At 38.8% G+C, this 21,913-nt stretch overlaps 1 protein-coding gene across 1 annotated transcript in view; it reads left to right on the top strand.

Annotated features, from left to right (window-relative positions):
- Positions 1 to 13,196: 13,196 nt before the first annotated feature.
- IL17RD (interleukin 17 receptor D) overlaps positions 13,197 to 21,913 on the top strand; it is a 50,622-nt gene continuing 41,905 nt past the window's right edge. The window contains exon 1 of the mRNA XM_055709897.1: positions 13,197 to 13,472. Coding sequence (XP_055565872.1) covers positions 13,350 to 13,472 — 123 coding nt within the window. The 5' untranslated portion in view covers positions 13,197 to 13,349. The remainder of the gene's footprint in view (positions 13,473 to 21,913) is intronic.

The following is a 21,913-nucleotide window of genomic DNA, read 5'->3' as shown; positions in this document are numbered from 1 at the left end:
GAAAACGGTATCTCAAATGGAGGGGCTAGTATTCAATGGACTGTTCAGTTTGAACAATTTTTTGGTTAAAAAGCTGAAAAGTATGATTTTTTTTGTATCACATTTTACTTAATTTAGGATTTTTGCCTATTTTATGCTTATACTTGGGTATCTCCTCTCTTGCCGTTGTAAGTGTTCCAATTATGGAGGTTGCCCTGTTAGCTTTTAATGGCAGAATGGAGCATCTCACGGTCAAATCTGTTGGGGCTACACCAGATATCCAGGTCATTGCTGTTACTTTAAGGGTGTTGAATTAATTTCTTTCAAACAATACATTAAAGTCAACTGCCCTTGTATTTGATATTCAGCCTGAAGTCAATATGCCTGAGGAAAGCCTTATACAAAATAATCCAACTCCTCTTCGCCATGATGTAGGAAAACATTCTAAGTATGGGTTTATGCTGTCCCTTGTTCAGCAGAGCTTTAAGCACTTGCTTGAAGTGCTGGTATCCTTCAGTGACACTTCAGCCTGTGCTTTTTAGTAGAAATACATTGTACATAGGCCCAGCTGTATATAAAACCTCGTTTTGTTAGGCTCATGGTTTAGCAGAAGCATTGACTTTAAATGATGCTTCAAGCTGTAAATTTTCAAGAACCAGTAAATCCCAAATAATTTAGACATAAAGCTTTGTTAATCGGGTTTTCCTAGTTGGCTGACTTGAAAAATAAGTTTTGTTTTGAACCAAAACTATATTTACAGTAGTAAAAAAACCTGAACTGAATAATTTTCTCTGACTTTTTTTGAAAAAGAAAGAAAATAGGGAAAAATTTTGAAAACTAGAGAGAAGAAATTATGTAAGTGCTTTCAACATTCAAATTAGTTTTATCTAGTTCAGAGTGTAGATCTCAGACTAGCTATCCCACATTGAAGAACGCCAAGCCACTGAGCTATGGTGTTGGTTTCCCGATTCCTTGTGGGAACAGTTTTGTTTTACACAAAGTCCTTTCATATTCACTGGACAAGGAATTTAAATAAACGTCTTCAGTCTACATAGCTTAGTCACCAGGCTCATTCCGCAGTCTGACACTCAGCTTCTACGAAGTCAGTTAGGACACAGAGGGTATAGCAGTCAGCATATCATTGTTAATATAGGTTAAACGTAAATAGCAAAAAAAGGCGGGGGGGTAGAACGCCATAGACTCTAGTAATGCAGATACATTTCTACAAGATTGTTCTTTACTTGCACTTTTTTGTTTAATAATGATAAAATGACAACAGATATTCCCCCCCCCCCCCCCGGCATGTTGTTTTCAATGTGGTATAGTTCCTAGAACAGGTAAGTGTTAAAATTTTAAGGACCTGTCTCTCCTGCTTCTGGACAGGTTTTGATTCCTGTATCTCTTCTAACATGCTCTCCTTTTCCTTCAGTTTGTGTTCATTCTTAGCACATTTTTATACATTTCAGTTTTTATATGATTTAATGCAGCTTTACTGAACATTTGCAAGGTATTACAAAATGCAGTTTAGGATTTTATGAGATAACATCGTACCTGTTACCTCATGAATAAATAAAGTATTGCTTTTCCTTTCTCGATGCTTGTATCCATGATACCTGCTGTCCTGTAGAATGACAGGTGATAGAAAAAACTTAATTTTATGTAGTTTCATATTAGGAAAAGCTAAAGGAAATGATCTGACTTCAGTCCTCAGTTGATATGCTGATAGGTTGACGTATAAAAGTTTAAATAAAAAAAAAATCTATATTTTCTGAAAAATGTTACTGAAAAACTGCATTACTTTAGAACCAGACTACAGATATTTGCAATTTTGTGTCAAACTTCATGGGCTCATTGCCTTGGTTTTTATAGAATCCTGAAAATCTTTGATTGTTTGACTTTAGCTTCTGGAAATCCTGTTTTAGTGTGAAAATAACTAAACCTTTATGTAAAATAGAAACGTTAATCATGCTTTGCTGGATTCAGGAAATAACATTACTAACTGAACTTCTGTTGTATCCTGCATTAAAAAATACTGAAGAGAATGTTCATAAATAAAGCAATTTAAATGGAGTCAAATCCTTTAGGAATAGTTTTTAGAGAAATTGGAATCTCAATTCAGATACCTACCTGATCTGGTAAAGGTGAAGACAATATTAGGAATGCATGAATTCCATTTTGTTTTTCTTCTCACCTCTAAACATATATTGCCCATAGCTTAACTTCATTGCAGGTAATTTGAAACTATTGTCTACTTTACAAGGTTTCCAGCAGCAACAGATTAGTCTAATCTGTACAGATTGATGCCTAAGAACCTTACTCTATTATCTGGCAAATACCTAAATACACCTAATGTCTCTTATAATGGAACTTGTCTCAAGTGACGGAAGTCTGACAAAGCAATTTAAGAGGAGTAGAATAGTAGCAGAATAAGAATAGCACCAGCCCTGGTATCCAGCTCTCAATTAGCAAATGTTACCAGAAGGATGATTGGTGTGAGGTACCAAGAGTGTGGCACACAGTGCTGAGGGGCAAAAAGTTTAATAGCGTAATTCCATTACTTGCTTCATCTCGACTTAGCTTATCCTTCCCAAAGTAAACACATCAACAAGTTAGAGGAGAAACTCTTGACTTATATTTATACCTACTTTGACCAGTGTGGGTTTGAATTGTGGCCATCACTTTCTCAAATACAGCTGAATCTTTTCCCATCTTAAAAAAATATTAGTCTGGCTTCACAGGATTTTCAAATCTTATACTTCCTGATAACATGCAGCTTTCTGGGCTGCCTTGGCACAGCCAGTCCAAGTAACAGCAGTGGATGAGACTGTGTCAGAAGAGGCCACCATGCATGCTGAGATCTGGTCCTGCTCCCGTGTTGCACACCTTATTTTGCAGCGTTTCTGTATGTTTGTCTACCCTTCAGAACTGTGATCAGAAAGTTTTTAGTCGTCTTGGTTCCGGTTCTGATTTAGGCTTTGTGAAGCCACAACTTCCTTTACTTGCAGCCATGCTGCTTTTTATTGGCTCCAGTGATCATTTGACCCTGTGCTAAGCTGATAAATTTACTGGGATGGTGAAAAACTGTTCTAGCAAAAAACCTGCCTAACCATAAGATTTCTCAGTCTTAATATCGGGAAGCTGTTATGCTAACATCCACCAATAGCTATGATTTAGGCTAGGGTCAGGCTAGTAATGGGCTTCTGTTATTGACTGTAATGGCACTTAAACATTCCAGTAGTGCTTTCCTGAAATAGGTCCACTGCCTGTGACCCTAATCAAGATGCTGGGCTGCATAATTATTTGTTTTAAATTCATGTTCTTCTCTTAATTACTGTGTCCCTAAATTATTTTTTTTTTCTAACCACAAGGTTCAGCAATGCCCAATGCTGTCCAGAAGACTAACTATGCTCATGGTCTAAAAGCAGTTTCAAATTGATTTCTACCGAAGGGCCGATGCTTCCAGAGTTCCATTGTAATGTTATTACTTGCAGCATACATAAAAGTACAGTTTGAAAATTAGTCTTTAAATTACCAATGTTAGCATTGAAAACCCAGATCTAGAACACCACTCACTGAATTGCCGTTTAAAACTTTGAATTTACAGTTATTCAGTGTATCAAGTCTGTGCTTACAAATAGCAAGCTTGCACACCAGCAAACTGTACGTTATAGTTTTGCTGGTGTGCATGGGTACATCTACTTTTTGCTCATTGTTCAAAGTTTAATATTGAAAGTACACCTAAAGCAATCAGACCCATGACTTTATAGATGTATGTGAGAAAATTAACACTGTATTCATAACATTATTAAAAGGAAATGTGGCTTTAAAAATCACCCAGCATGTACGTAACTGGATTTAAACAAAAGATTTCCACAAAAGTAGCATGGAATCAGTTGCAAACACCTTTGGTTTACCTAACATGAAATTAAGGTAAATTCCAGCAGTTGAGATTAACTCTCAGGGTTAACCAGTAATCTTAAAATCAAAGCTTTTAGGAATTGGTTGCAAAATATGATTTTTTTTTTATAATTATTCTCTGGATTGACTGCATTTCCCTGTCAATTATTAGGTTTATGCTTTTTGTCCCTGCATTTTAAAGGACTTAATGGTACATTGTTGGTTGGGAAATACAAGATGTTTTATTTTCAAAAACACTTGTGAACGCTGATGATTGACCTAAATTATTATTTCATGTCCTGTTATTCGTGCCATGGATTCATCTTGACTCAGAATTATAGTCTGTTACTTTTATTAAAGCTATTTAGAATATCTCATATACTTACTCGATAATGGAACAGTAAAAAGATGAAGTAGTAATAGTCGTTATGTGAGGAGGAGCTGGGGCTGTTTAGTGGGGGTTGTGCGGTGGAAAGGATCCCATCTGATTGCATTACAATCACTCGATCATAATGGGCAAACAGGATTGTTAGTGAGGGAGAGGAATCTAGGGCTGTTGAAGAGCAGTCAGCTCTAGATTCCTTTGTGGGGGACTAGTCCTTGACTTGCATGACATGAAGGGGAAAGGTTTAGACAGAATATGTGGACGACCAATCTTTCTGTTTTGGGCACCCAAAGCTGATGTTGGCATGGGCCAGCAGTATTTTCTTAGACCAAGTAAGGAGAGTCTCAGAAAGTATGAAGTGCTGTGTTAGCATGGCATAGAATTAGCACTGCAGTTTTGCTTTCTTAGATTGACTAGCAAAATAGAAAACCAATTGTGTATTTGTTGAGTTCAGAAGAAGCAATACATTGAATTTCTTCTAATACCTGTTTTTTGCAGGATGTTGTTTATTAGCAATAAGGTAAGAACATGATTAGAAATGCTTAGGGATATACAGGCTTTAGTGTAGTTGTGGTGTTAATTGCTGATGACTTTCATGCCGCCACATATGAATGTGGTATGGTGCTGGTATTACAGTGCTAGAACACATGGTGCATTGCTTATGCCTTAATAAAAAAAAAAAAATGCAAAGACCAACAACAAAATAGTGAAACAACAGATTTTCCAAGTGTGTTTTGATCCATGCTGCAAATCCGTTGGTGTAAAGTCTAGTGCCTTTCGCAAACAGAATACATTTGTTGATTCAAACAGGGCACAAGTAATGCTTTGGATACCAATTTTCAAGCACAGTAATCTGGCTTGGGATGTTGTGAGGATCTGTATGTGTGGCCTGTAAATATACCATACCTGGACTGGGAGGGAAACACGTTTTCCTTCTTTTTGGATTTGCAAAATCCAGTATTTTGGTTTTCTTAGCTCTTAAACCAGATTTTTTTGGTTTTCTTAATCTTAAACCCAATGAGTATAGTTTATCACTCTTTTCCTTAATCTTGTAGGATTTGGAGTGAAAAGGACAAAAATTAGCTGGTGGTTTAAGATAGTCCCCTTCGTTACAAGTTATCTGTGTTATTAGTCTTGTTATTAATCGCCATAAAATATTGGATGTTTGCATATGTAAGCGTGTGTTTCAAATTTACTGTGATTTTTTTAAAAAAAAAGGTAATCTGTAATGTTGCACCAACTTAGTTATTTACCTTCTTTTTTTCTAATCCTTTCTTGCTCTTTTCACACCGAATTTTTATTTTACTGCTTCTGGGCTGATCAGTGCCTGTCCACAGTGTCTAGATTCTGGGGCAGTCTTTTGTCTATGTATAACCAAATTATGTTTTCTTTATAAAATGAAAATTATTATGACTCTTTAATGATACATTTCACACGCTATTAATATTTAGAGTTGTATTTTATCATAGTAATGTGCTAAAATATCTTGGGATTCAGTTTCTATGAATGATGCCAGATTAAGGAAACTAAGATAGCACATAAAATATTCTGCATTAAAGGTTGTTGGCTATATATTAGTTGCATCTTAAACACTTTGCTTTTTCATATTAAATTAGATGTTAAGACCATAAATCTTGAAACAGTGGTAACAGTCTGTATTGGCAATGCTTAATAAAATGCTGAGCTGCTTTTGCCCTCTTGTGGCTAAATTTTTTAATTTTAGTCCTACGTGCTCCTAAATTAGAGTAAAATCTTCAGTCGTGAATTAGGCTGCTGGTAGACAGAATGTCAGCAGGTGACTACCTATTTTAATGGTTGTACAAACTTATGTGTCACCAAATTTATATTGTACATGCATAAAAATGCTTGATGTTGGGCATGATTTTCAACAGTGCTGAGTGGTCAATGCTGAACTGAACCTAGTGAAAAATCAGTGGGTGCTTAATATTTTTGATTGTCTGAACATTTATTAATAATTAGTTATTAGCTTAAGAATTCAGTTTTGGGCAGCCAACCTTTTAAAATCTTGCCTCTAACTTAATTCAGGCTGCTTTCTTGAGTACAAGTTTTTAAGACTGCCCAGCATAGTTAATTTATGGTAACAGAATCTTTTTACATTCCAGAAAGCATTTGACAAAGTGGCCAGTAATCCTAAAAAATGCTGCCCTTATAGTGTAAAAGTTAGAATGACTTCTGGTACAATATTTGCTGATACAATTCTCCTGTGATAATAAGGACAATGTTGACAACGCAAAGGTTTACCATGCAGAAACACTTTATCACCACCAGACTTTTCATTTATCATTGTTTTATGACATTAGAAGGATAAGAAATGACTTTGTGCTGTTTAAATACTGTGCATTTCTTGACAGTTTGTCTTGCATTTCAAAATATGCAATCAGTGTAAGATATTAAGAAGTGTGATAATACCCACTTTAATTCCACTCTTGATTATAATATTTCTAAGTTACCAGATAGGTGTTTGGATATGAGGCATTTAGTGAAATGTAATTCTCACACTTCAGAGTTGGAACAGCATCTCATTCTATGCTACAGGATGTGGGTATCTGAGAATATAATTGCACATTGCTTTAATTAATTATGACAGAGAAAGGAAGCCATAGGGAAGGGAAGCATTCTATTGAGGCATCAGCGTTGCCCTCAATGCAGTTGGTAATGGCAAGATATTTTTGAGAAACATTAGTTAGGTGGAAGACCTTTGTTTGTAGACATTGTTGTGTAAATGAGAAAACTGATCCAATCATTCCATTCTTTCCTCTGTAAGAGTATAGTCCTGGGGCAGTAAGTTTTATCACTAATTACAATTTAGTAGGACTGGTGTTCTCAGTGATTGTTACAATTATCATCTAAATAGAAATAATATCTATTGTAACTCACCACATTAACATGCATTGACTTTCTACATAAGTATTAACAAATCTTATGTTTATTATCAATCAGTTTATTATATCTGCATATTTGTCTTACTTTTGCCAAAAGTAAGGAGCAAACTCAATCCTGATATCCAACTGGTTCAAATTTTTGTTTTAAAGTAATGTGCCAAACTGTAGAGAAAAAGAAACTTGAGTCTGTTTGAGAGGTAGGGCTGCCAGCAGCAATTGTCATTTATAACAGCGGCCTTCCTCTTTTTTTTTTTTTTAAGCTCAGTCTTGTAGAAGTCTTGCTGTGGATTCCTTAGTAAATCTGCTACAAAATGTTTTAAAATTCTTCTCTGACATATTATTGTTTATCTATCATATAAACAAAGACTGCAATTTCCATATGATTGCAGCCTTCGTATTTTCTTTTTTTTTGTATATTTCCCTTAGTGGGAGTAGAATGAAGTGCTATTGACGAAGTGATTTTCAATCTTCTTCCATAATAGTTGCACAACAGTAAGGTTTTTTAATTTTATTTTTCCAGTTATGTTCCTATTGTTCTGTAACCATATCTGTTACTAGTGTCTCTGTGCATTTTTAATTACAGAAATCTTCAAAACATTTTCTTTAGCCTTAATTACCCTTAGCTTTTGGCCTCGAATAACAAATGATGTCATCCTGAAGTGCTTGAGCAAATAGCTCTCGGTTAAATGGGAAAGGGTTTAAGGCAGGTTATGCTCAGTGAGGGGTCCCTTAGTGTTCTAGGATTAATTTTGCAGACATTGCCACAGGATCCTGTTGAATTTCAGAATAGACTGTTAAATCAGGTTAGGCTTGTTCCCTCTGCCCCCCCGCCCCTGAATTTCCCTGCAGAAGGAAAATCACAAGCTGTCTGGATAGAAAGTATTGTGCTGCAATAAGAAAGGATAGAGATTAGAAGTGAAACTGAGAAACTTTTGTATAAATGTCACTTTATTAACACTTCTAGCATTCGTTCAAGCAGCATTGTGGGGATCTTGATTTGCATTTTTTAATAGTAGATTGAGATGAAATGCCTATATTGCTGAAAAATATTTTTAAATTTAATATTAAAAGTTATTCAATAATTGCTAAAGAATAAAACATACGTAAGTTTGGGGATACAGTTGTTGGTCTGGAATATTTCAAGTTCAACAAAATTTTTATTGAAAAATGATGCTTCTGTGCAATTTTTAGCTTTCTTTGCATCACAAATCTACTTTTCTCTAAAAGTGCAGTTTCGTATTACACCTAATCCTGTGTAACAGAAGACTGTCGCTGAAAGATGTGATCCTGCCCTGCTCCCGCTTTTCTCAGAAATGACATGTGGCCACAGAGTGAGTCAATTCAGCATGCTTTCGGAGCAGGGAGGAGCGCATTTGGTGGCTCACCAGTAAGCTGAATCCTTTCAGAGAGCTGAGCTGTCTGTTCCTTTATTATATTCATATGAGTAAACCAGATGCAAAACTAAACAAATAAAGGGAGTTGACATTGGACTGCAACATTCTCTACCAGCAGAACAAGCTGTTCTGTATACAGTACAGAGAACTGTGAGGTCTGGGGAGTGGTAATATTATATGACGATATCATTAATAAATTGGTATTTTGATAGTGATCAGAGGTAATTGTCATATAATGACTGGTTTACTTCAGTCAGTTTCTTTTCACCATAACTTTTACATCTGATGCTAACTTGAGCCTTTAGAATATAGGACTAAGACTTCCTTGGTCATTAAGTGCAATTTCCTGTAGAAGACATTAAGTCATCCAGAAAGGTCACAAGACCAGTCACTCCCTACTCTCTGAACTCTACAAGCCTCAAAACATCCCCAAATACCTGAAGACAGACTTGAAATTTTAAAGGAAAAACCTCAAACATGACAGTGCGACATAAAAAGTGAGCAGAAGAGAAATACTACTGCCAGTACACTCGAGGGGATTCTGTAAGCTCTAGTTTATTCAGCATTAAGGGCTGGATGCTCAATTTCAGGACTTGCTGCAAAGCATCTGGGTATAGAAGTGGTGGCTGCCAGTGTCAAAGCAGAATTCATGCATCTAATTCCACTTTCAAGTCCCATCTGGACGCAGCAGCCCCTACTCCAGAAATGCAGATAAATGTTTGGACGCAGTGGGAGGCAGCTGGCTGCCAGGACCGCATGCTGGGCTCTTTGCCACTCACAAGACAGAAGCAGCCAGTTGGATGGGATTGTTCTGGAGGCTGGATCTGGGCTCCATGGCCCACACCATTTTAAGCACACATTGGTAATGTCTGGATGACCTTAGGAAGTAGGCTGTGTGTCTGTAGAAAGCAGCAAATTAAAACCAAAAAGCGCTACACCCAGGGGTCTTCCTGTCTTATGAGGGGGCAGAGTCTTTCCTGACTCCAAATCTAATTATTGGTTTAGCCTTGAGCAGTTTGCAAGACATAACAGCAGGCATCTTTATCACTCTGTGCTTATATTTCCCTGTCTATAAAGTGGGATTACTAATACAGATTTTCCTTTCAGAACTCAGTGTTTTTCATGAATCTTTGGCACATTTCTTAAGACCTAGTGATTTAAAAGTTTCCTTGAATAAGGTAAGTATTGATAACAATTGATGGATTTGATTAAAATTTCAATTCAATTGTACTGCCTGGGATCACTGTCTTACTTATCACTGAACTTAGCCAGATCTTTTAAAACTATGGCCTGTTATAATACGGAAGATTCCATCAGAGTAGAATTTTTGGGATCCTTGACACTGGAGGGAATGTTCATGACCTTGCTGAGGGTGTCCACATCCATTTCACACACTATAATTTTATTCTTAGGTTTGATACTGGAAGATCTTTGTTCCTCCCTTTTTATGCTAGATGTTCATTCCTTAGGTAAACCATGGCCATGTAAGTGGGACACTTCAGTAAGCAGTTATTTTCAAAAGATCTGGTTTTCTGCCTTCCAGTATCTGCCAGATGAAGTTCCAGACTGCAGGCTTTCTGTTCTGGAATCTCATTTGTGCTTTTATGGAGAGTGAGGTGAATCTTCGTGATTCCAGACCTGCAAGAGGTTTCAGAGATACTACTGATCTTTTAGTGTACTGTCTGCTTGCTTCACTGTAGCTTATCCTCATTTCCTAACAGTGGGTGGTGTTTATAACGAGTGTGATATTGCAGTAGTCATGATTGACTAAACTGAATATTTCTACAAACCTGATGCATGCTTTCTGGCCCAAAAGTGAGCCATTTGCATAACTCCGTTTGCAGTCAAGGTCAGTTTCTGTTGGGAGAGATTTCAGTGCTAGAAATCTGAAGTATGAACAGAGCATACAACTTCCAAGTCCTAGTCTAAGAACGAATTTTTGCTGAGCGATAGAAAATTTCAGTAGGGAATTTTTAACCGTATTATCAGAACTTTTTATTACATGAGTATTCCTGTTTTTATAGGAACTGCTGAGTTCTCACTGTTCCCTCCATCTGGGGACAGCTGCTCAGAAATGGGAAGAAAAAAATAGTATGGTTTTTAGCTTTAGGCAAGAAGGTGGAGTGGCAACCAAAACCAGCTGTAGAATGAATGATATTGATACCCATGACTTTTGGATATTACGTGTTCTATACTATTTGGAAACAAGAGATTGTTGTAAAAAGGACAAAAGAGCCTATAGAAAAGTGGAGTCCCCACAGCCACTTTTGCCCTTATGTTAGCTAGCAGCATGTTGGAGAATCTAGCTAAAAACGTTACTGCTGTCATTTGATTCCCATCTCTCCCCTACCCCTTTCCACAAAAGATTTCACTGGAAATTGTTCTAAATGCATACGAATAAATGAAATAATTCTATATTCAGTCAGTTCATTCATGTTAGTGAGCTGGATGTGGTGGCAGTATGGATGGTTTTTTTTTAGATGTGTCATTTTGTTTAGTCAACAATGCTGATTTTGTCAGATGGCATCTTTGCTTTGTGCTAATAATGAGTTTGAGGTCTTAGTAAGTAAGACTAATCGTTTTGCTGCTTTCTGGGTACTGCCGGTGTAATAATCAATGGAAGATAAGGGGGTTTCAGTTATCTTGCTACCTAGGAAATGTCACTGTTCATTCTGTGGCTTTGTTTATATTAATTGTAGGCTAATGCATCAATATGACAGATAATGCTAGTTTTCCTCTTAGTTCTCACTTCAGCTATTCAGTTTCTGCAGCAGTCTGGATCCCTGTTAACAGGAAATGCCAAACAGATTTCCCCATAGTTTAGAAGGAGATCTGTTTGCAGGTCAATGGAGATGCGTTCAACAGGGAGTCGTTGCTTGTCATAGGTGGTTATGGGCAGCAGAGGTGATCCTGTCCTGTAAGTAAATTGTATCTATGTCTTCCTTTCTCTAGCCGGGATATTGTGTTGCTTTATGTCCTTTGTAATTCATTAAAAGGGCTAGTTATTTACAGTTTTTATACAGCCTGAGTTGATTGGAAAAAAAAAAAAAAAAAGAGGCTTATATAGTTTTCAAGCCTGTTTGGTCACTTCTGAGTAATGCAAGGAGAAAGTAGATCAAGAATACCCAGATAGAAGTGTAAGGTGTACCGTGAAAAAACATGTGCTAAACTTTAATTCTGGTCTGGGATATACTTGACCTTAGGAAACATCTAGTCATAAAATGGGTGAAATTCCACCTATAGAATGAGTAGTCTTACTACTCCCTTTTTCAGAATTCCAGCCTGCAGGGGAAATGGAGACCAAAAGTAAGCATCATTTGTTCCCAGAGCCTTAAAAGGACTGTGGCCTAATCACCGGTTCATGCTAAAAAATGTTTAATGGCAAGAACCCAAGTTCTGTTCATGTCACAAGGAAGGTCTGTGGCCATCCTGAAGTCACAAACCTGTTTTCAAAGGTAACTGTGACTGCAAGAGCTGTGATTCGTCAACTTAAACAGTTTGAGTTTTATTGTACTATTTTGCCAATAGTCTCAAAGGACAGAAAACCCTATGATAGGTGTAAAACCAGTACCAGTTTTAAAATTACCGACTGGTCATCTTTCTATTCAACTAATTGGCTTAGTGGTGGTTTTGCATACTATTTTAATCCAAACAATAATGTCTTCTATAATAAAATACTCGTGGGTTTGTCTGTTCCATTAGGATTATGTTTTTACCCAATATTAATCATACCAACAGGATAACTAAAAATCAACATTTTGGAAAATAATTGGAGTTAAGCCATGTGAGGTATGGTGAAACCTGAGGCTGAGCTAAAACTGAAGTTAGGACAACTTTGAGCAGACTGTTAGACCTAATGACCCTCTGAGGTCCCTTCCAAGCTGTGGTTATATACTGTGGTTCTGTGCTTCAGAGGAGCCGTGGGCTTCTGCGCCTCTTACGTGACTGAGAATTTCAGGCAAGGGGTTTGTAAGTGGTGTAATTCACTGATGTATCACAGCAGCTTGCATTTGAAATTTATTAGAAATGTGATTCAGTTTCTCTTAAAGACAGATGTTTTGGTCAAAGCACGTAATACCAAAATTAACTGTAGGGACCCCAGTTGAAAAAGCTGAAATGCTTATTGCTGCGTCCAACTTACGTTGCATTGCCTGCAACTGGAATTCCACTATTGTATATTCCTCCAGCTCGTCTTAATATTTCACACGTTACTCTTTAATTGTTAACTGTCTGTGATTGCGTGCTGGCCTCCGGTCCTGTTCTTGCAAAGTGCTGGAACCTGTTTGACTACGGTTCCATGACAATCAGTCCCGTTAGCCCAGCAGCACCGTGCCTTTCTCGCTCGTGAAAACCGGCAGCCCCCATCCACAGGTTCCCGCGGGCTGTGTCCCGCTCCGCAGCGCAGTGACCGGATCAGGCGCACCAGGTGGGGGCCGGGAGAGCCGCCCAGGGGCCAGCCGGCCCCGCCACCGCGCAGGACAGCCCGACAAGCCGCCGTCGCGCCCGCGGACGCGGAGGCAGCGGCAGGAGGGCGCCCCGCTGACCGCCATTGTCACCGCCGGCCGCGGCCGCCCGGGCCCAGGCTCGGGGCGGGCAGAGCGGCCCCCCCGCCCGCGGTTGGGGCGGCGGGGCGGGGGCGGCGGGGCCGAGCCCTGCGCCCCGGCCCGGCCGAGGCGGAGCCCCCCGCCCCCGGGCCGCGGCGCGCATGCACGGAGCGGCGGCAGCGGCAGCCCCCCGCCTCCGGTGCCGCTGGCTGCCTGCGCTGCGGCGCTGCCGGGCTCGCTGCGGACCATGGCAGCAGGGCTGCGGCTCGCCTCCTGCCTCTTCGCGCTCCTCGCCTGTTTCGCTGGTCACCGGCTCGCCGGAGGAGCCGGCGGCAGGAGGGGGGCGGCGGCCGATGCGTGCGGAGGGCGGGTGAGTAGGGCAAAGTGCTGCCGCTGGCTCCCCTCGCAAGGCGGGCGCCTCCGTGGAGCGGGGCGGGTTGCGGCCGGCGCTGCGTGCGGGAGCTGCGGGCGCGGAGCCGCGCAGGTGGTGCGGGCGCGGGGTGCCCCGCAGGGAACTTCGTCCCCTGTAGCTGATTACGTCGCTCCAGGGCTCCGCAGCTGGCAGTTAATTTGCGGCCGGGAGCCGGGAGGGAGGGTGGCACTTCCCGGGCAGGCACGTTTGCTGGGCTCTCGCCTGGGGGAGGGAGGCAGCCCGTAGCCACCGGGTGTGAAGAAGTCACTCAACAGGTCCTCCACCGCCAGCGCTCTGCCTTCCTTAGCTCGACCTGTGCTGCCAGAAGGATAAAAGCCATCGCTTGGGCTTTGTTATTTTAATGATTCGAGGCCGGCTTGGGGTCTTAGCTTCGGGCCTGATCGTTATACAGAGGATGTAGGAAATTTACGGGAGGGGGAAGGCGGGAGGAAGGTGATAAACGTTTTGTTGCTGGTCCTTGCCTCTTGTCCCTGTTTCTGGTGTGGTTTGCTGTCAGACTTGATTGCTTTTCCTTGTTTTGATTTTTTAAAATAACTTTGGGGTTGCGTGGTGTGTGTTTTGTTGTTTCCTTTCCGCTGGTGTCTGGTCCCAAATGTGGCTGGAGCGTGGTGAGCCAGGAGGGCTGGAGGGAGCACAACTGACTTTCATTGCTTTTCCTTTTTGTTAGGCTGTCACTAAGGATTTTCTTGGTTTCAGATCAGATCCTTTGAGAACGTTCCTGCGACACACGGTTCACAAGTTTGTAGGGCACGGTTTAGAAAGGCGAAAGCATTGGGAAGTGTGTAAAAGAAGAGTGTGGAAAAACAAACTTCAAACCCTGGTAAAGCTTAAGACCTAGATCTTTGTGTTGGATGGGACTGATGAACGTTTAAACTCCCCGATTAGGTGGTTTTGGGTTTTTTTAACTGAGAAATAGGAATAAAATGTTTTGGCTCAGTATGTCTATTGTATTTTTCACCAGAGGTAGGCAGGATACTCTACAGGCTTATAACGACCACTGTGTATGTTTCTGTCAAGTTTGTCAAGTCAGCTATTAAGTAAACAATCACTACTAAAAGTCATAACCATTGGTCAGTGTATTTTGATGTTTTTAGAAATATGCAGATGCAGTTTGTATCGGATTTTTTTTATTACATAATTAATGTCATTGTATCAAACCTGAATGCACAACAGTAATTATTTTAATATAATTTTTTTGACTGGCTTTTAGATCAGTAAAAATTAATGTCTTTCCAATTACCATAAAACCCCCTTTGTCTTTATTGCTCACAACAGATGTAATATTCCAGCTTGTTAAAAAATTGTACTAGTTTCTATTTTTATTATATCTTCAGCTTCAAATTCAGACTTCCCTAGCCAAGTTATTAGCTATTTTGTCTGATTGCTTAGTAATAATTTCATAGCCTGATTTTGTAATATCAGCCTTGCTTGCGTTTGCTGCATAATCCAGGCAGGGCAGCATTTATTAGAGTAATGACTGCAGGATGATGCCCATTGTCTCAGTTTTGTGGTATTTATCTTGGTCTGCATGTAAGTTTTGAGTAGACTTGACATACTATTAAATGACTGATGGCCCCTCTAACACATTGTCTGCTCTGGAACAGGGTTGCCTTTGAAGTAGTACCCTGTAGGAAGTAAAGAGACTATTTGCTCTATTAAAATTCCTTGGTATTTCCTCTGTTTAACCACAGGCCACTTCCCCTCTGCCGCTCTAAACACTGCAGGGACACTGACTGATTGAAAAGACACAAGCCCTGAAGTAATTGTAGCCTATTCAAATAGATATTCTTATTGCAGGTTATTTGTAAGTAATGTCTAATTTTAATATATGTTAAGGGAATGGATAAATCTAGACATTTTTACTTTCTCTGTATGGAATGTTAGGATTGCATGAAATGAAGCAGTTGAATTGAGGTAATTCTCAATGGCATAAATAAACAGTCTAGAAAAATATCAGTTAACTTTTAATAGTTCTTTAAGGAGAAATAAAATGTAGATAGCTGGGTGTTTGTACATTTAGATACATACATGCTGGATATTTTCCTCTGCTAAAAAAAAGAATGTGTGGTGTGCTTTCCACCCTGGTGAATAATTTTTATTGTTTTGAGTGTTATTTTTGAAAATCTGCATTCCATCTTGGTACATTTATAATAAGTAACGCTCCTTTTCCTTTCACTCTGCAAAATACAATTTTAATTTTCCTCAGTATTTTGTGGGAGTAAAAGCTTCACTTGATGGGGACGTATTAGTGGACTAGGGCTAAAAGATTGTGGTAAAGAAGTATTCAATACTTTAATTCACAGCTTCTGAAATTATTCTTAATAGCTAATATTTTCAAATGTAAAGTCTTTAGATGTGATTTTCCCCCTTCCCCCCAACTACCATCGCAAAAATACATACCTGTATTAATTGCCTCCTCTAGTAACACTCTGGCATTTGTCTTGCAAGCTCAATATATGTCTGCAGCAGGAAAGCAGTTAATATGAGGATGAGTAACATTACTGTTGTTAAGTATTATCAGTGATTTCAGTGAGTCCAGGATTTTAGAATTTGGATTGACTGCTAAGTCTTGGGATTTCTTTCATTGATGTTTAACAGAAATTTTAACGTTTTCCTACACTTAATGTTATTTCAGATTAAGGTAGAATGTCTGCTTGAGGCACAGTAGTGTTGCAACGTAGCTTTCCGTGTGAATGGTCTTACTACATCATATGCATACCTTTATCCAGGAAAAAATACGTTGGGGAAGGGCCTCTTTTAATCTAGAATAAGTATGTCCACGTGGGGAGCTATTCTGGAAAAGTAACCTCTCCAATTTTTTTCATATTATAAACAAGCCATGAGGTATACAGAGACAACAGACTTGGGCTCTGATGATGATTTGAATATATTTCAGATTCATTTATTCGGTGTTAAACACATGAGTAACTTTACTCTCAAGTTGTTTTGTAGATTCTAATGGAACTACACACATGAGTAACTTTTTTCATATGTTTAATTCCTCTGAAGTTCCTGGCAGTGAACCGTGTTCGGTATAAAGCTTAAATTTAATGAGACTGTATGATGAGAAAGAATAAATAATACAGCATTTTAGCAACCCACCCCCCCCAGCCCCTTGTTAGCAGAGAGTTGTACCTTCCTTTGCTGTGCTAAGCAAAGCTTATTAGGCGTACTAGGGGTCTCTGTTCCCGTGCATTCTCCCCTGAAACTCCTCCTGTGTCATCTTCTATGCTCTTTATTTGAGGAGATTTCTATTTCCTTTTCTCTTTCATAGCAGAGACTCTGAAAATCCCCATTTCCTACCATTCCACTGTCAGGAGCTCTGCCTGTCTCTTTATTCTTTAGGCTCATGCTGCTGTGTCCTTAGATTTATCTCCTCAAGCATCCTTCCCAACACACACTCATTCTTCTCCACAGCTAGGATTTTTCTAAGTACAGAGCTAGGTCATACTGAAATTATTTTCCCAGCTAAATATATGTTTTGGGAACTTTATTTAGTAGCTTGAATACCATCTGAAATGGTAAGAAAGAATTCACCAGGATTTAAATTCCTCCGCTTATTTCTTAATATTTTTTAACAGCTAAAAAAAAGGTGGTTTTTTTTCTTGCAGAGTATTTAAAAATTTTAAAGGGTATTGAGCAGAAGACAGAGCCAAGATGAAGCATGGTGGAAGGTGTCAATGTTTGTCATCAGGGGTTCTTTAATCTATAGACAGTTCCAGAGTAGCTTGAAAGCTCTGCAGACCGGATGCCAGCAGTTCTGTATCCTCCATTTTTTCTGAATTCTTAGAACCAATAGATTTCTCTTCACTGGTGCACACAACAATGTGATAGCATTTTAGAATTGATTAGATGTGTCATTTAAAGCTTAGTGCATTCTCTGATTAGATATAATGCAACATGTTGAGTGCAAGGCTTTGCAAGCATGGTCAGTCATGCAGGTAGGCATCTGCATTACTTTTGTTTAGCTTAGAATTTGGCTTCAAGATCACTCCAGGGTTGGGTTGGGGTTATTTTGAGTTTCATTTATCAAGTAATGTAGCAGAGAATGTGACCCCATTTCTACTGCAGTGTCAAAAAGTGTTGATGACCATCTGCCTATTTAAGTTAATTTAAAAATGCACTAATATGTTAGTGTTTAAATAAGCAGATGAATGTTTCCTGGGGAACGATGTGGTTCTACAGTTTAAATGCTTTGTTTTCAGAATGGGCATTCAAACACACAACCTAGACAACAAAATTATGGAAACATAAGCCTGCTTATGTAATTGAAATGTAACTCTCAGTATTAACAACAAAAATTTATATTTCCTTGTATATTTGTGTGAAATTGGGAAATTTTAATATGATGCCAATTCATAAGCTGTTGATTTAACAAGGTTTCTGCAGCTGATGTCTCTTAGGACTGTTACAGATTTCCTCAATTTCCTCTCTAGATCATGTCCCTTAGTTTAGATGTTGAACTCCATTCCCTGCTTTTAAGTGTAGTAACTACTGTATCAGACTTACTAATTTAAAAACTTGAGACACTTAAGAACAAGTCCTGCTTTAATAGATTAATACTTTATAGTTCACTGGTGAAAAGATGTTAAGCAGTCATGATTAGACAATACTAACTTTTCTTTAGTTCATTATTTGGTAACGTTAATATAACATGGATGTTGCTTAATTAAAACTGCAACATTTAAAGGGTGTTTAATAAGGACCAGATGTCTTTTCTAGCAGATCAGTCTAAAGATGATGAAACAAAGCTTTGATGTGAACCTGCCTACTTAATTCTGCTCAGAGGCTGAATTTTACCTGTAAATTTAGCATGGTTTTTTTTAGAAGCAAACAAGGTAAGGGGAGTGGGAAGTATTACTAGAGAATTGTTAAGCTTGAATACCATTTTTAGTTTTTAAAAGTAAAACTATATTTTATTTTTAAAGTGTATTGCTTTGGTTTTATGTGTACTGCTACCAGTATAATGAAGTGTATTTGAAATACAATTTTTTCTGAAACTTTAGGCAAATGCTGATGTTTCTATACCACGTGTTGTTTTTACATTTCAAAATGTACATCACGCATAAATACATCACACCTAAAAAAAACACATTAAAGTTATATCAAATACTTGGGTGTTTTATTTGTTTTTTCCTTCTCCCTGTATTAATTCTGAAAAATTATTTTATGGAAGTGCAAGTTACAGTGACTTAAAACAAGGAAGTATGGCTAGATCAGTGCATATTAAGTAGTTAATTTCAGATTATGGTAATGTGAGACTTTCTTTAAGGATCAAAATTTAAATGCAAATTTGAAAAAGGATTTTATCCTTTTATCCATGTAGTATTTTGCAATTGTTACATTTTCCAGCTATTTTTGTCTCTTCGAGCTCTCCTCAATAGGAGTCACCCCTATCGACATCCAGAACTTCTACATGATTTTCTCATGAAGACTTGAGCGAGATATTTACTTACTAAAATAGTGAATACAGGCTTATGGCAGTAATGGATAGACCCATTTCTGTAGTTTTACTGCAATATTTAACAGAAACATATATATTATCACTCTGATTATCCAAAATTCTTCCAGTCAAGCCAGGGTATAGATGTGTATTTTAACATGATTGAACCTGTTGTACTTAATACATTTTACTTTCAACATCATATCTAAAGACATCATTTCTGGATTTTAAAAAAGTATCGCTGACCTCCATGGATTGGAGAAGATGCCCCTTATCAAATGGGTGTACTGGTATAAAACAAGCAGATGTAATTTTTGGAAGTGAGTCAAACTGTGTAGACAGTGATTAAGGAACCGAGGAAAGTACGGTTAAGAAGTATTTCTTATTAAACTTCAGTGGCTGTCCAGTTTTCTCTAGATCTGTGTATACCAAGTGTTCTATCTTAAAAATTACTTCTTGTTTGCCACCAAAACTCAGAAAGCTATCAGTACACATAATAAATATGTAAATTTTTAATACTGTATTTTCCAAAGTTCATACTTCATCATTTCAGATTCTTAACTGGCTTTGGTTTTAGCCTATCATCAGTGTTTTCACATCTGGCTTAAAAACACTTTGAACACAGACTTTCTTGGTTGGTCATGTGTCTTGGTAAGGGCCTGAGTTATGTTTTTGAAAAGGGCTTGGGGTAACCAGCGTCACAGTGAAGGTGCATCTGACGACTCTGATTCGGTGTTTTTTGTGAAGTCTTCTAGTAACACCAGCTTTGAGTGGGCCTCTTACAAATTGCTTCAGTTGCCACCCAAGCTCTGAAGGCAAGCTGAGACCTGGTGTGTTAACCTCTCTGTTCATGGGGCCTGTCCTGTTTGGTGGTATCAAATACCCCTGGGAGATACTGTCCCAAATGCCCTGTTCCTTGGCTGAAAAACAGCAGGGGGCTTCTGGTCACTTTGCGGTGTGACAGCAATGAAGAATGTGATTCTCAGGAAACTAACTTACTGTGATTTAATAGTACCTCAGAGAAATTGTTGGAAGTGAGTTTAGCCAGAGCCCATCTAGTAGAATGAGCACTAAAAAATGAAATACTTAGGACAAGGCAAGGTGGAGCAGGTGTCAGCCCAGCAGCAACTGTCAGTTGTACCTGTGCAGGGTTTGACTAAATTCTCATCCCTGCCCAAAGTACAGTCTTTAGACTTTTGAACAGAACCAAGCTGGAGGCAGAAGAGATTGAAATGGCACGGGGAAGGGGGGAGCTTGTCATGGTAAAAACAGAACAAGATGAGGCTCAGCTGATCATCTTGGAATAAGTTCTAGAGCAGGTTGCGTGGCCAGGTCAACTAGAGGATGTTCTAAGAACAAATTTCAGCTATTAGTTTTGAAACAAACCCCAACAAACCCAACACATGTAAAGAACTCGCAGAGGAAGCGTCATAGAAGCAAATTCCAGACCAAGATAAGGAAAACTGCAGATTAACAAGAAGTTTTTTGTGTTAATGACAATGTTTTAAAATATAAGCAATAGTACACAGAAGCCACATGCACAAGTTGTGTCATTATTCTAGTCCTCCTGTCACCTCTCTCCAATGTATGGATAGATTCCAAGAGCAAGAGGAAAATCAGATGTGCAGGTAGGGATTTGTTCTTTCAGAGTTTGACTTGAATGTTTATAATTAAAGCTTAGAGTAGAGGTTTAGTAAGTGTCAGCATGTGTTTCAGGAGATACTGTATTCTTTGGAATTCTGTCTCACTTGAAGGCTGTTACAGAGTTATATCACTATTGACTCCAGAGAATTGTTCCAGACATCCTGGTTGATTATTCCTTGTGCTGATAATGGTGCAGAAGCCCCATTGGTATGCCAGAATACTGCCTCTTGGTACTCTGTTCTTGGTGCATCATTCAGGTAGTAAGGGGATAGCAAAAGGAAGCTAATTTTGTGGCTAGAAAGTGTCTGCATCCTAGTTTGGTATCCCGTTCAATGGTCACCCACATTTTTCTGCATCTCTTGGCTGTTGATGAAGATTTTTCACACAACTGAAACTGAAAATGCTGTGTTAGATTCTAGTAAAGGACACGTAAGTGGCTGTTCTTGTACTTTTTAGATCCCTTCCATTCTTTGGTAGGCTCTTTAGATACTAGGTGATGAATATCTTCAAACAAGTGGGTGAATTCCTTCTGTTGGCTTAGGAAAGTAGTTTTCTGCTCCTGCCAGAGCTATCCAGGACATGAAACTGGTCTGTTCCTCCTTCAGCCTGAGTTAAACAATCCAAAGGAACCCTAGGTGAGTTCCATAATCTATAATGTTCAGGTCAAAAGAACTATGTATGAAATCCTTTTCTTAGTATGTTATCAATTATTAGGGCTGGAATCATGGCTAGCTAGCAAAATCTCTTGAATAGGTTTATGCAGAGATTTAATAAGGAGTACAACAAGGTTAAGTATCAGCCTGCAGGTGTGTGTGACACAGAATGTAGAAGACGGGGATTTCTTTCTTTTAGATGACCAAATTTCATTTCACTGTAGGACGCTGTACCTCTGAAAAGCCATCAATACCTTTTAGAAGAGGGCCATGCACTTCTAGGGCAGGTAGGAAGAAAAAGACTGATAGCTCACCTATGCATGAAAAACAGATTGTTTCTGGCTACAAGGCTACAAGACAAGTAAGTAACATTTTCAATAAAGCGTCAAAATCTATCTGTACTTCGTAAATGGGTATTGAACATACAGAATACCTGTCATAGTCATCTATTAAATGCACGTTACAATCTTTCTTCATGTTACCTCGTAAGTTTAAAGCTGTAGGTGCATGAGCAGCCTTTATTTTTCGTACTCTTACGGATTTGCTCTTGGGCTGCTATGCAGCAAGACAGTAGATCTGGTTTTGAGGCACATCACTCATGCTGCTTATTCTAATGTGCCCAAATAGACATGAGAGGT

Source organism: Falco cherrug, chromosome 4, assembly GCF_023634085.1.
Source record: "Falco cherrug isolate bFalChe1 chromosome 4, bFalChe1.pri, whole genome shotgun sequence".
NCBI classification, from domain to species: Eukaryota; Metazoa; Chordata; class Aves; order Falconiformes; family Falconidae; genus Falco; species Falco cherrug.
Note: the sequence above shows the minus strand (reverse complement) of the source record. Positions and strands in the feature narration are given on the sequence as shown.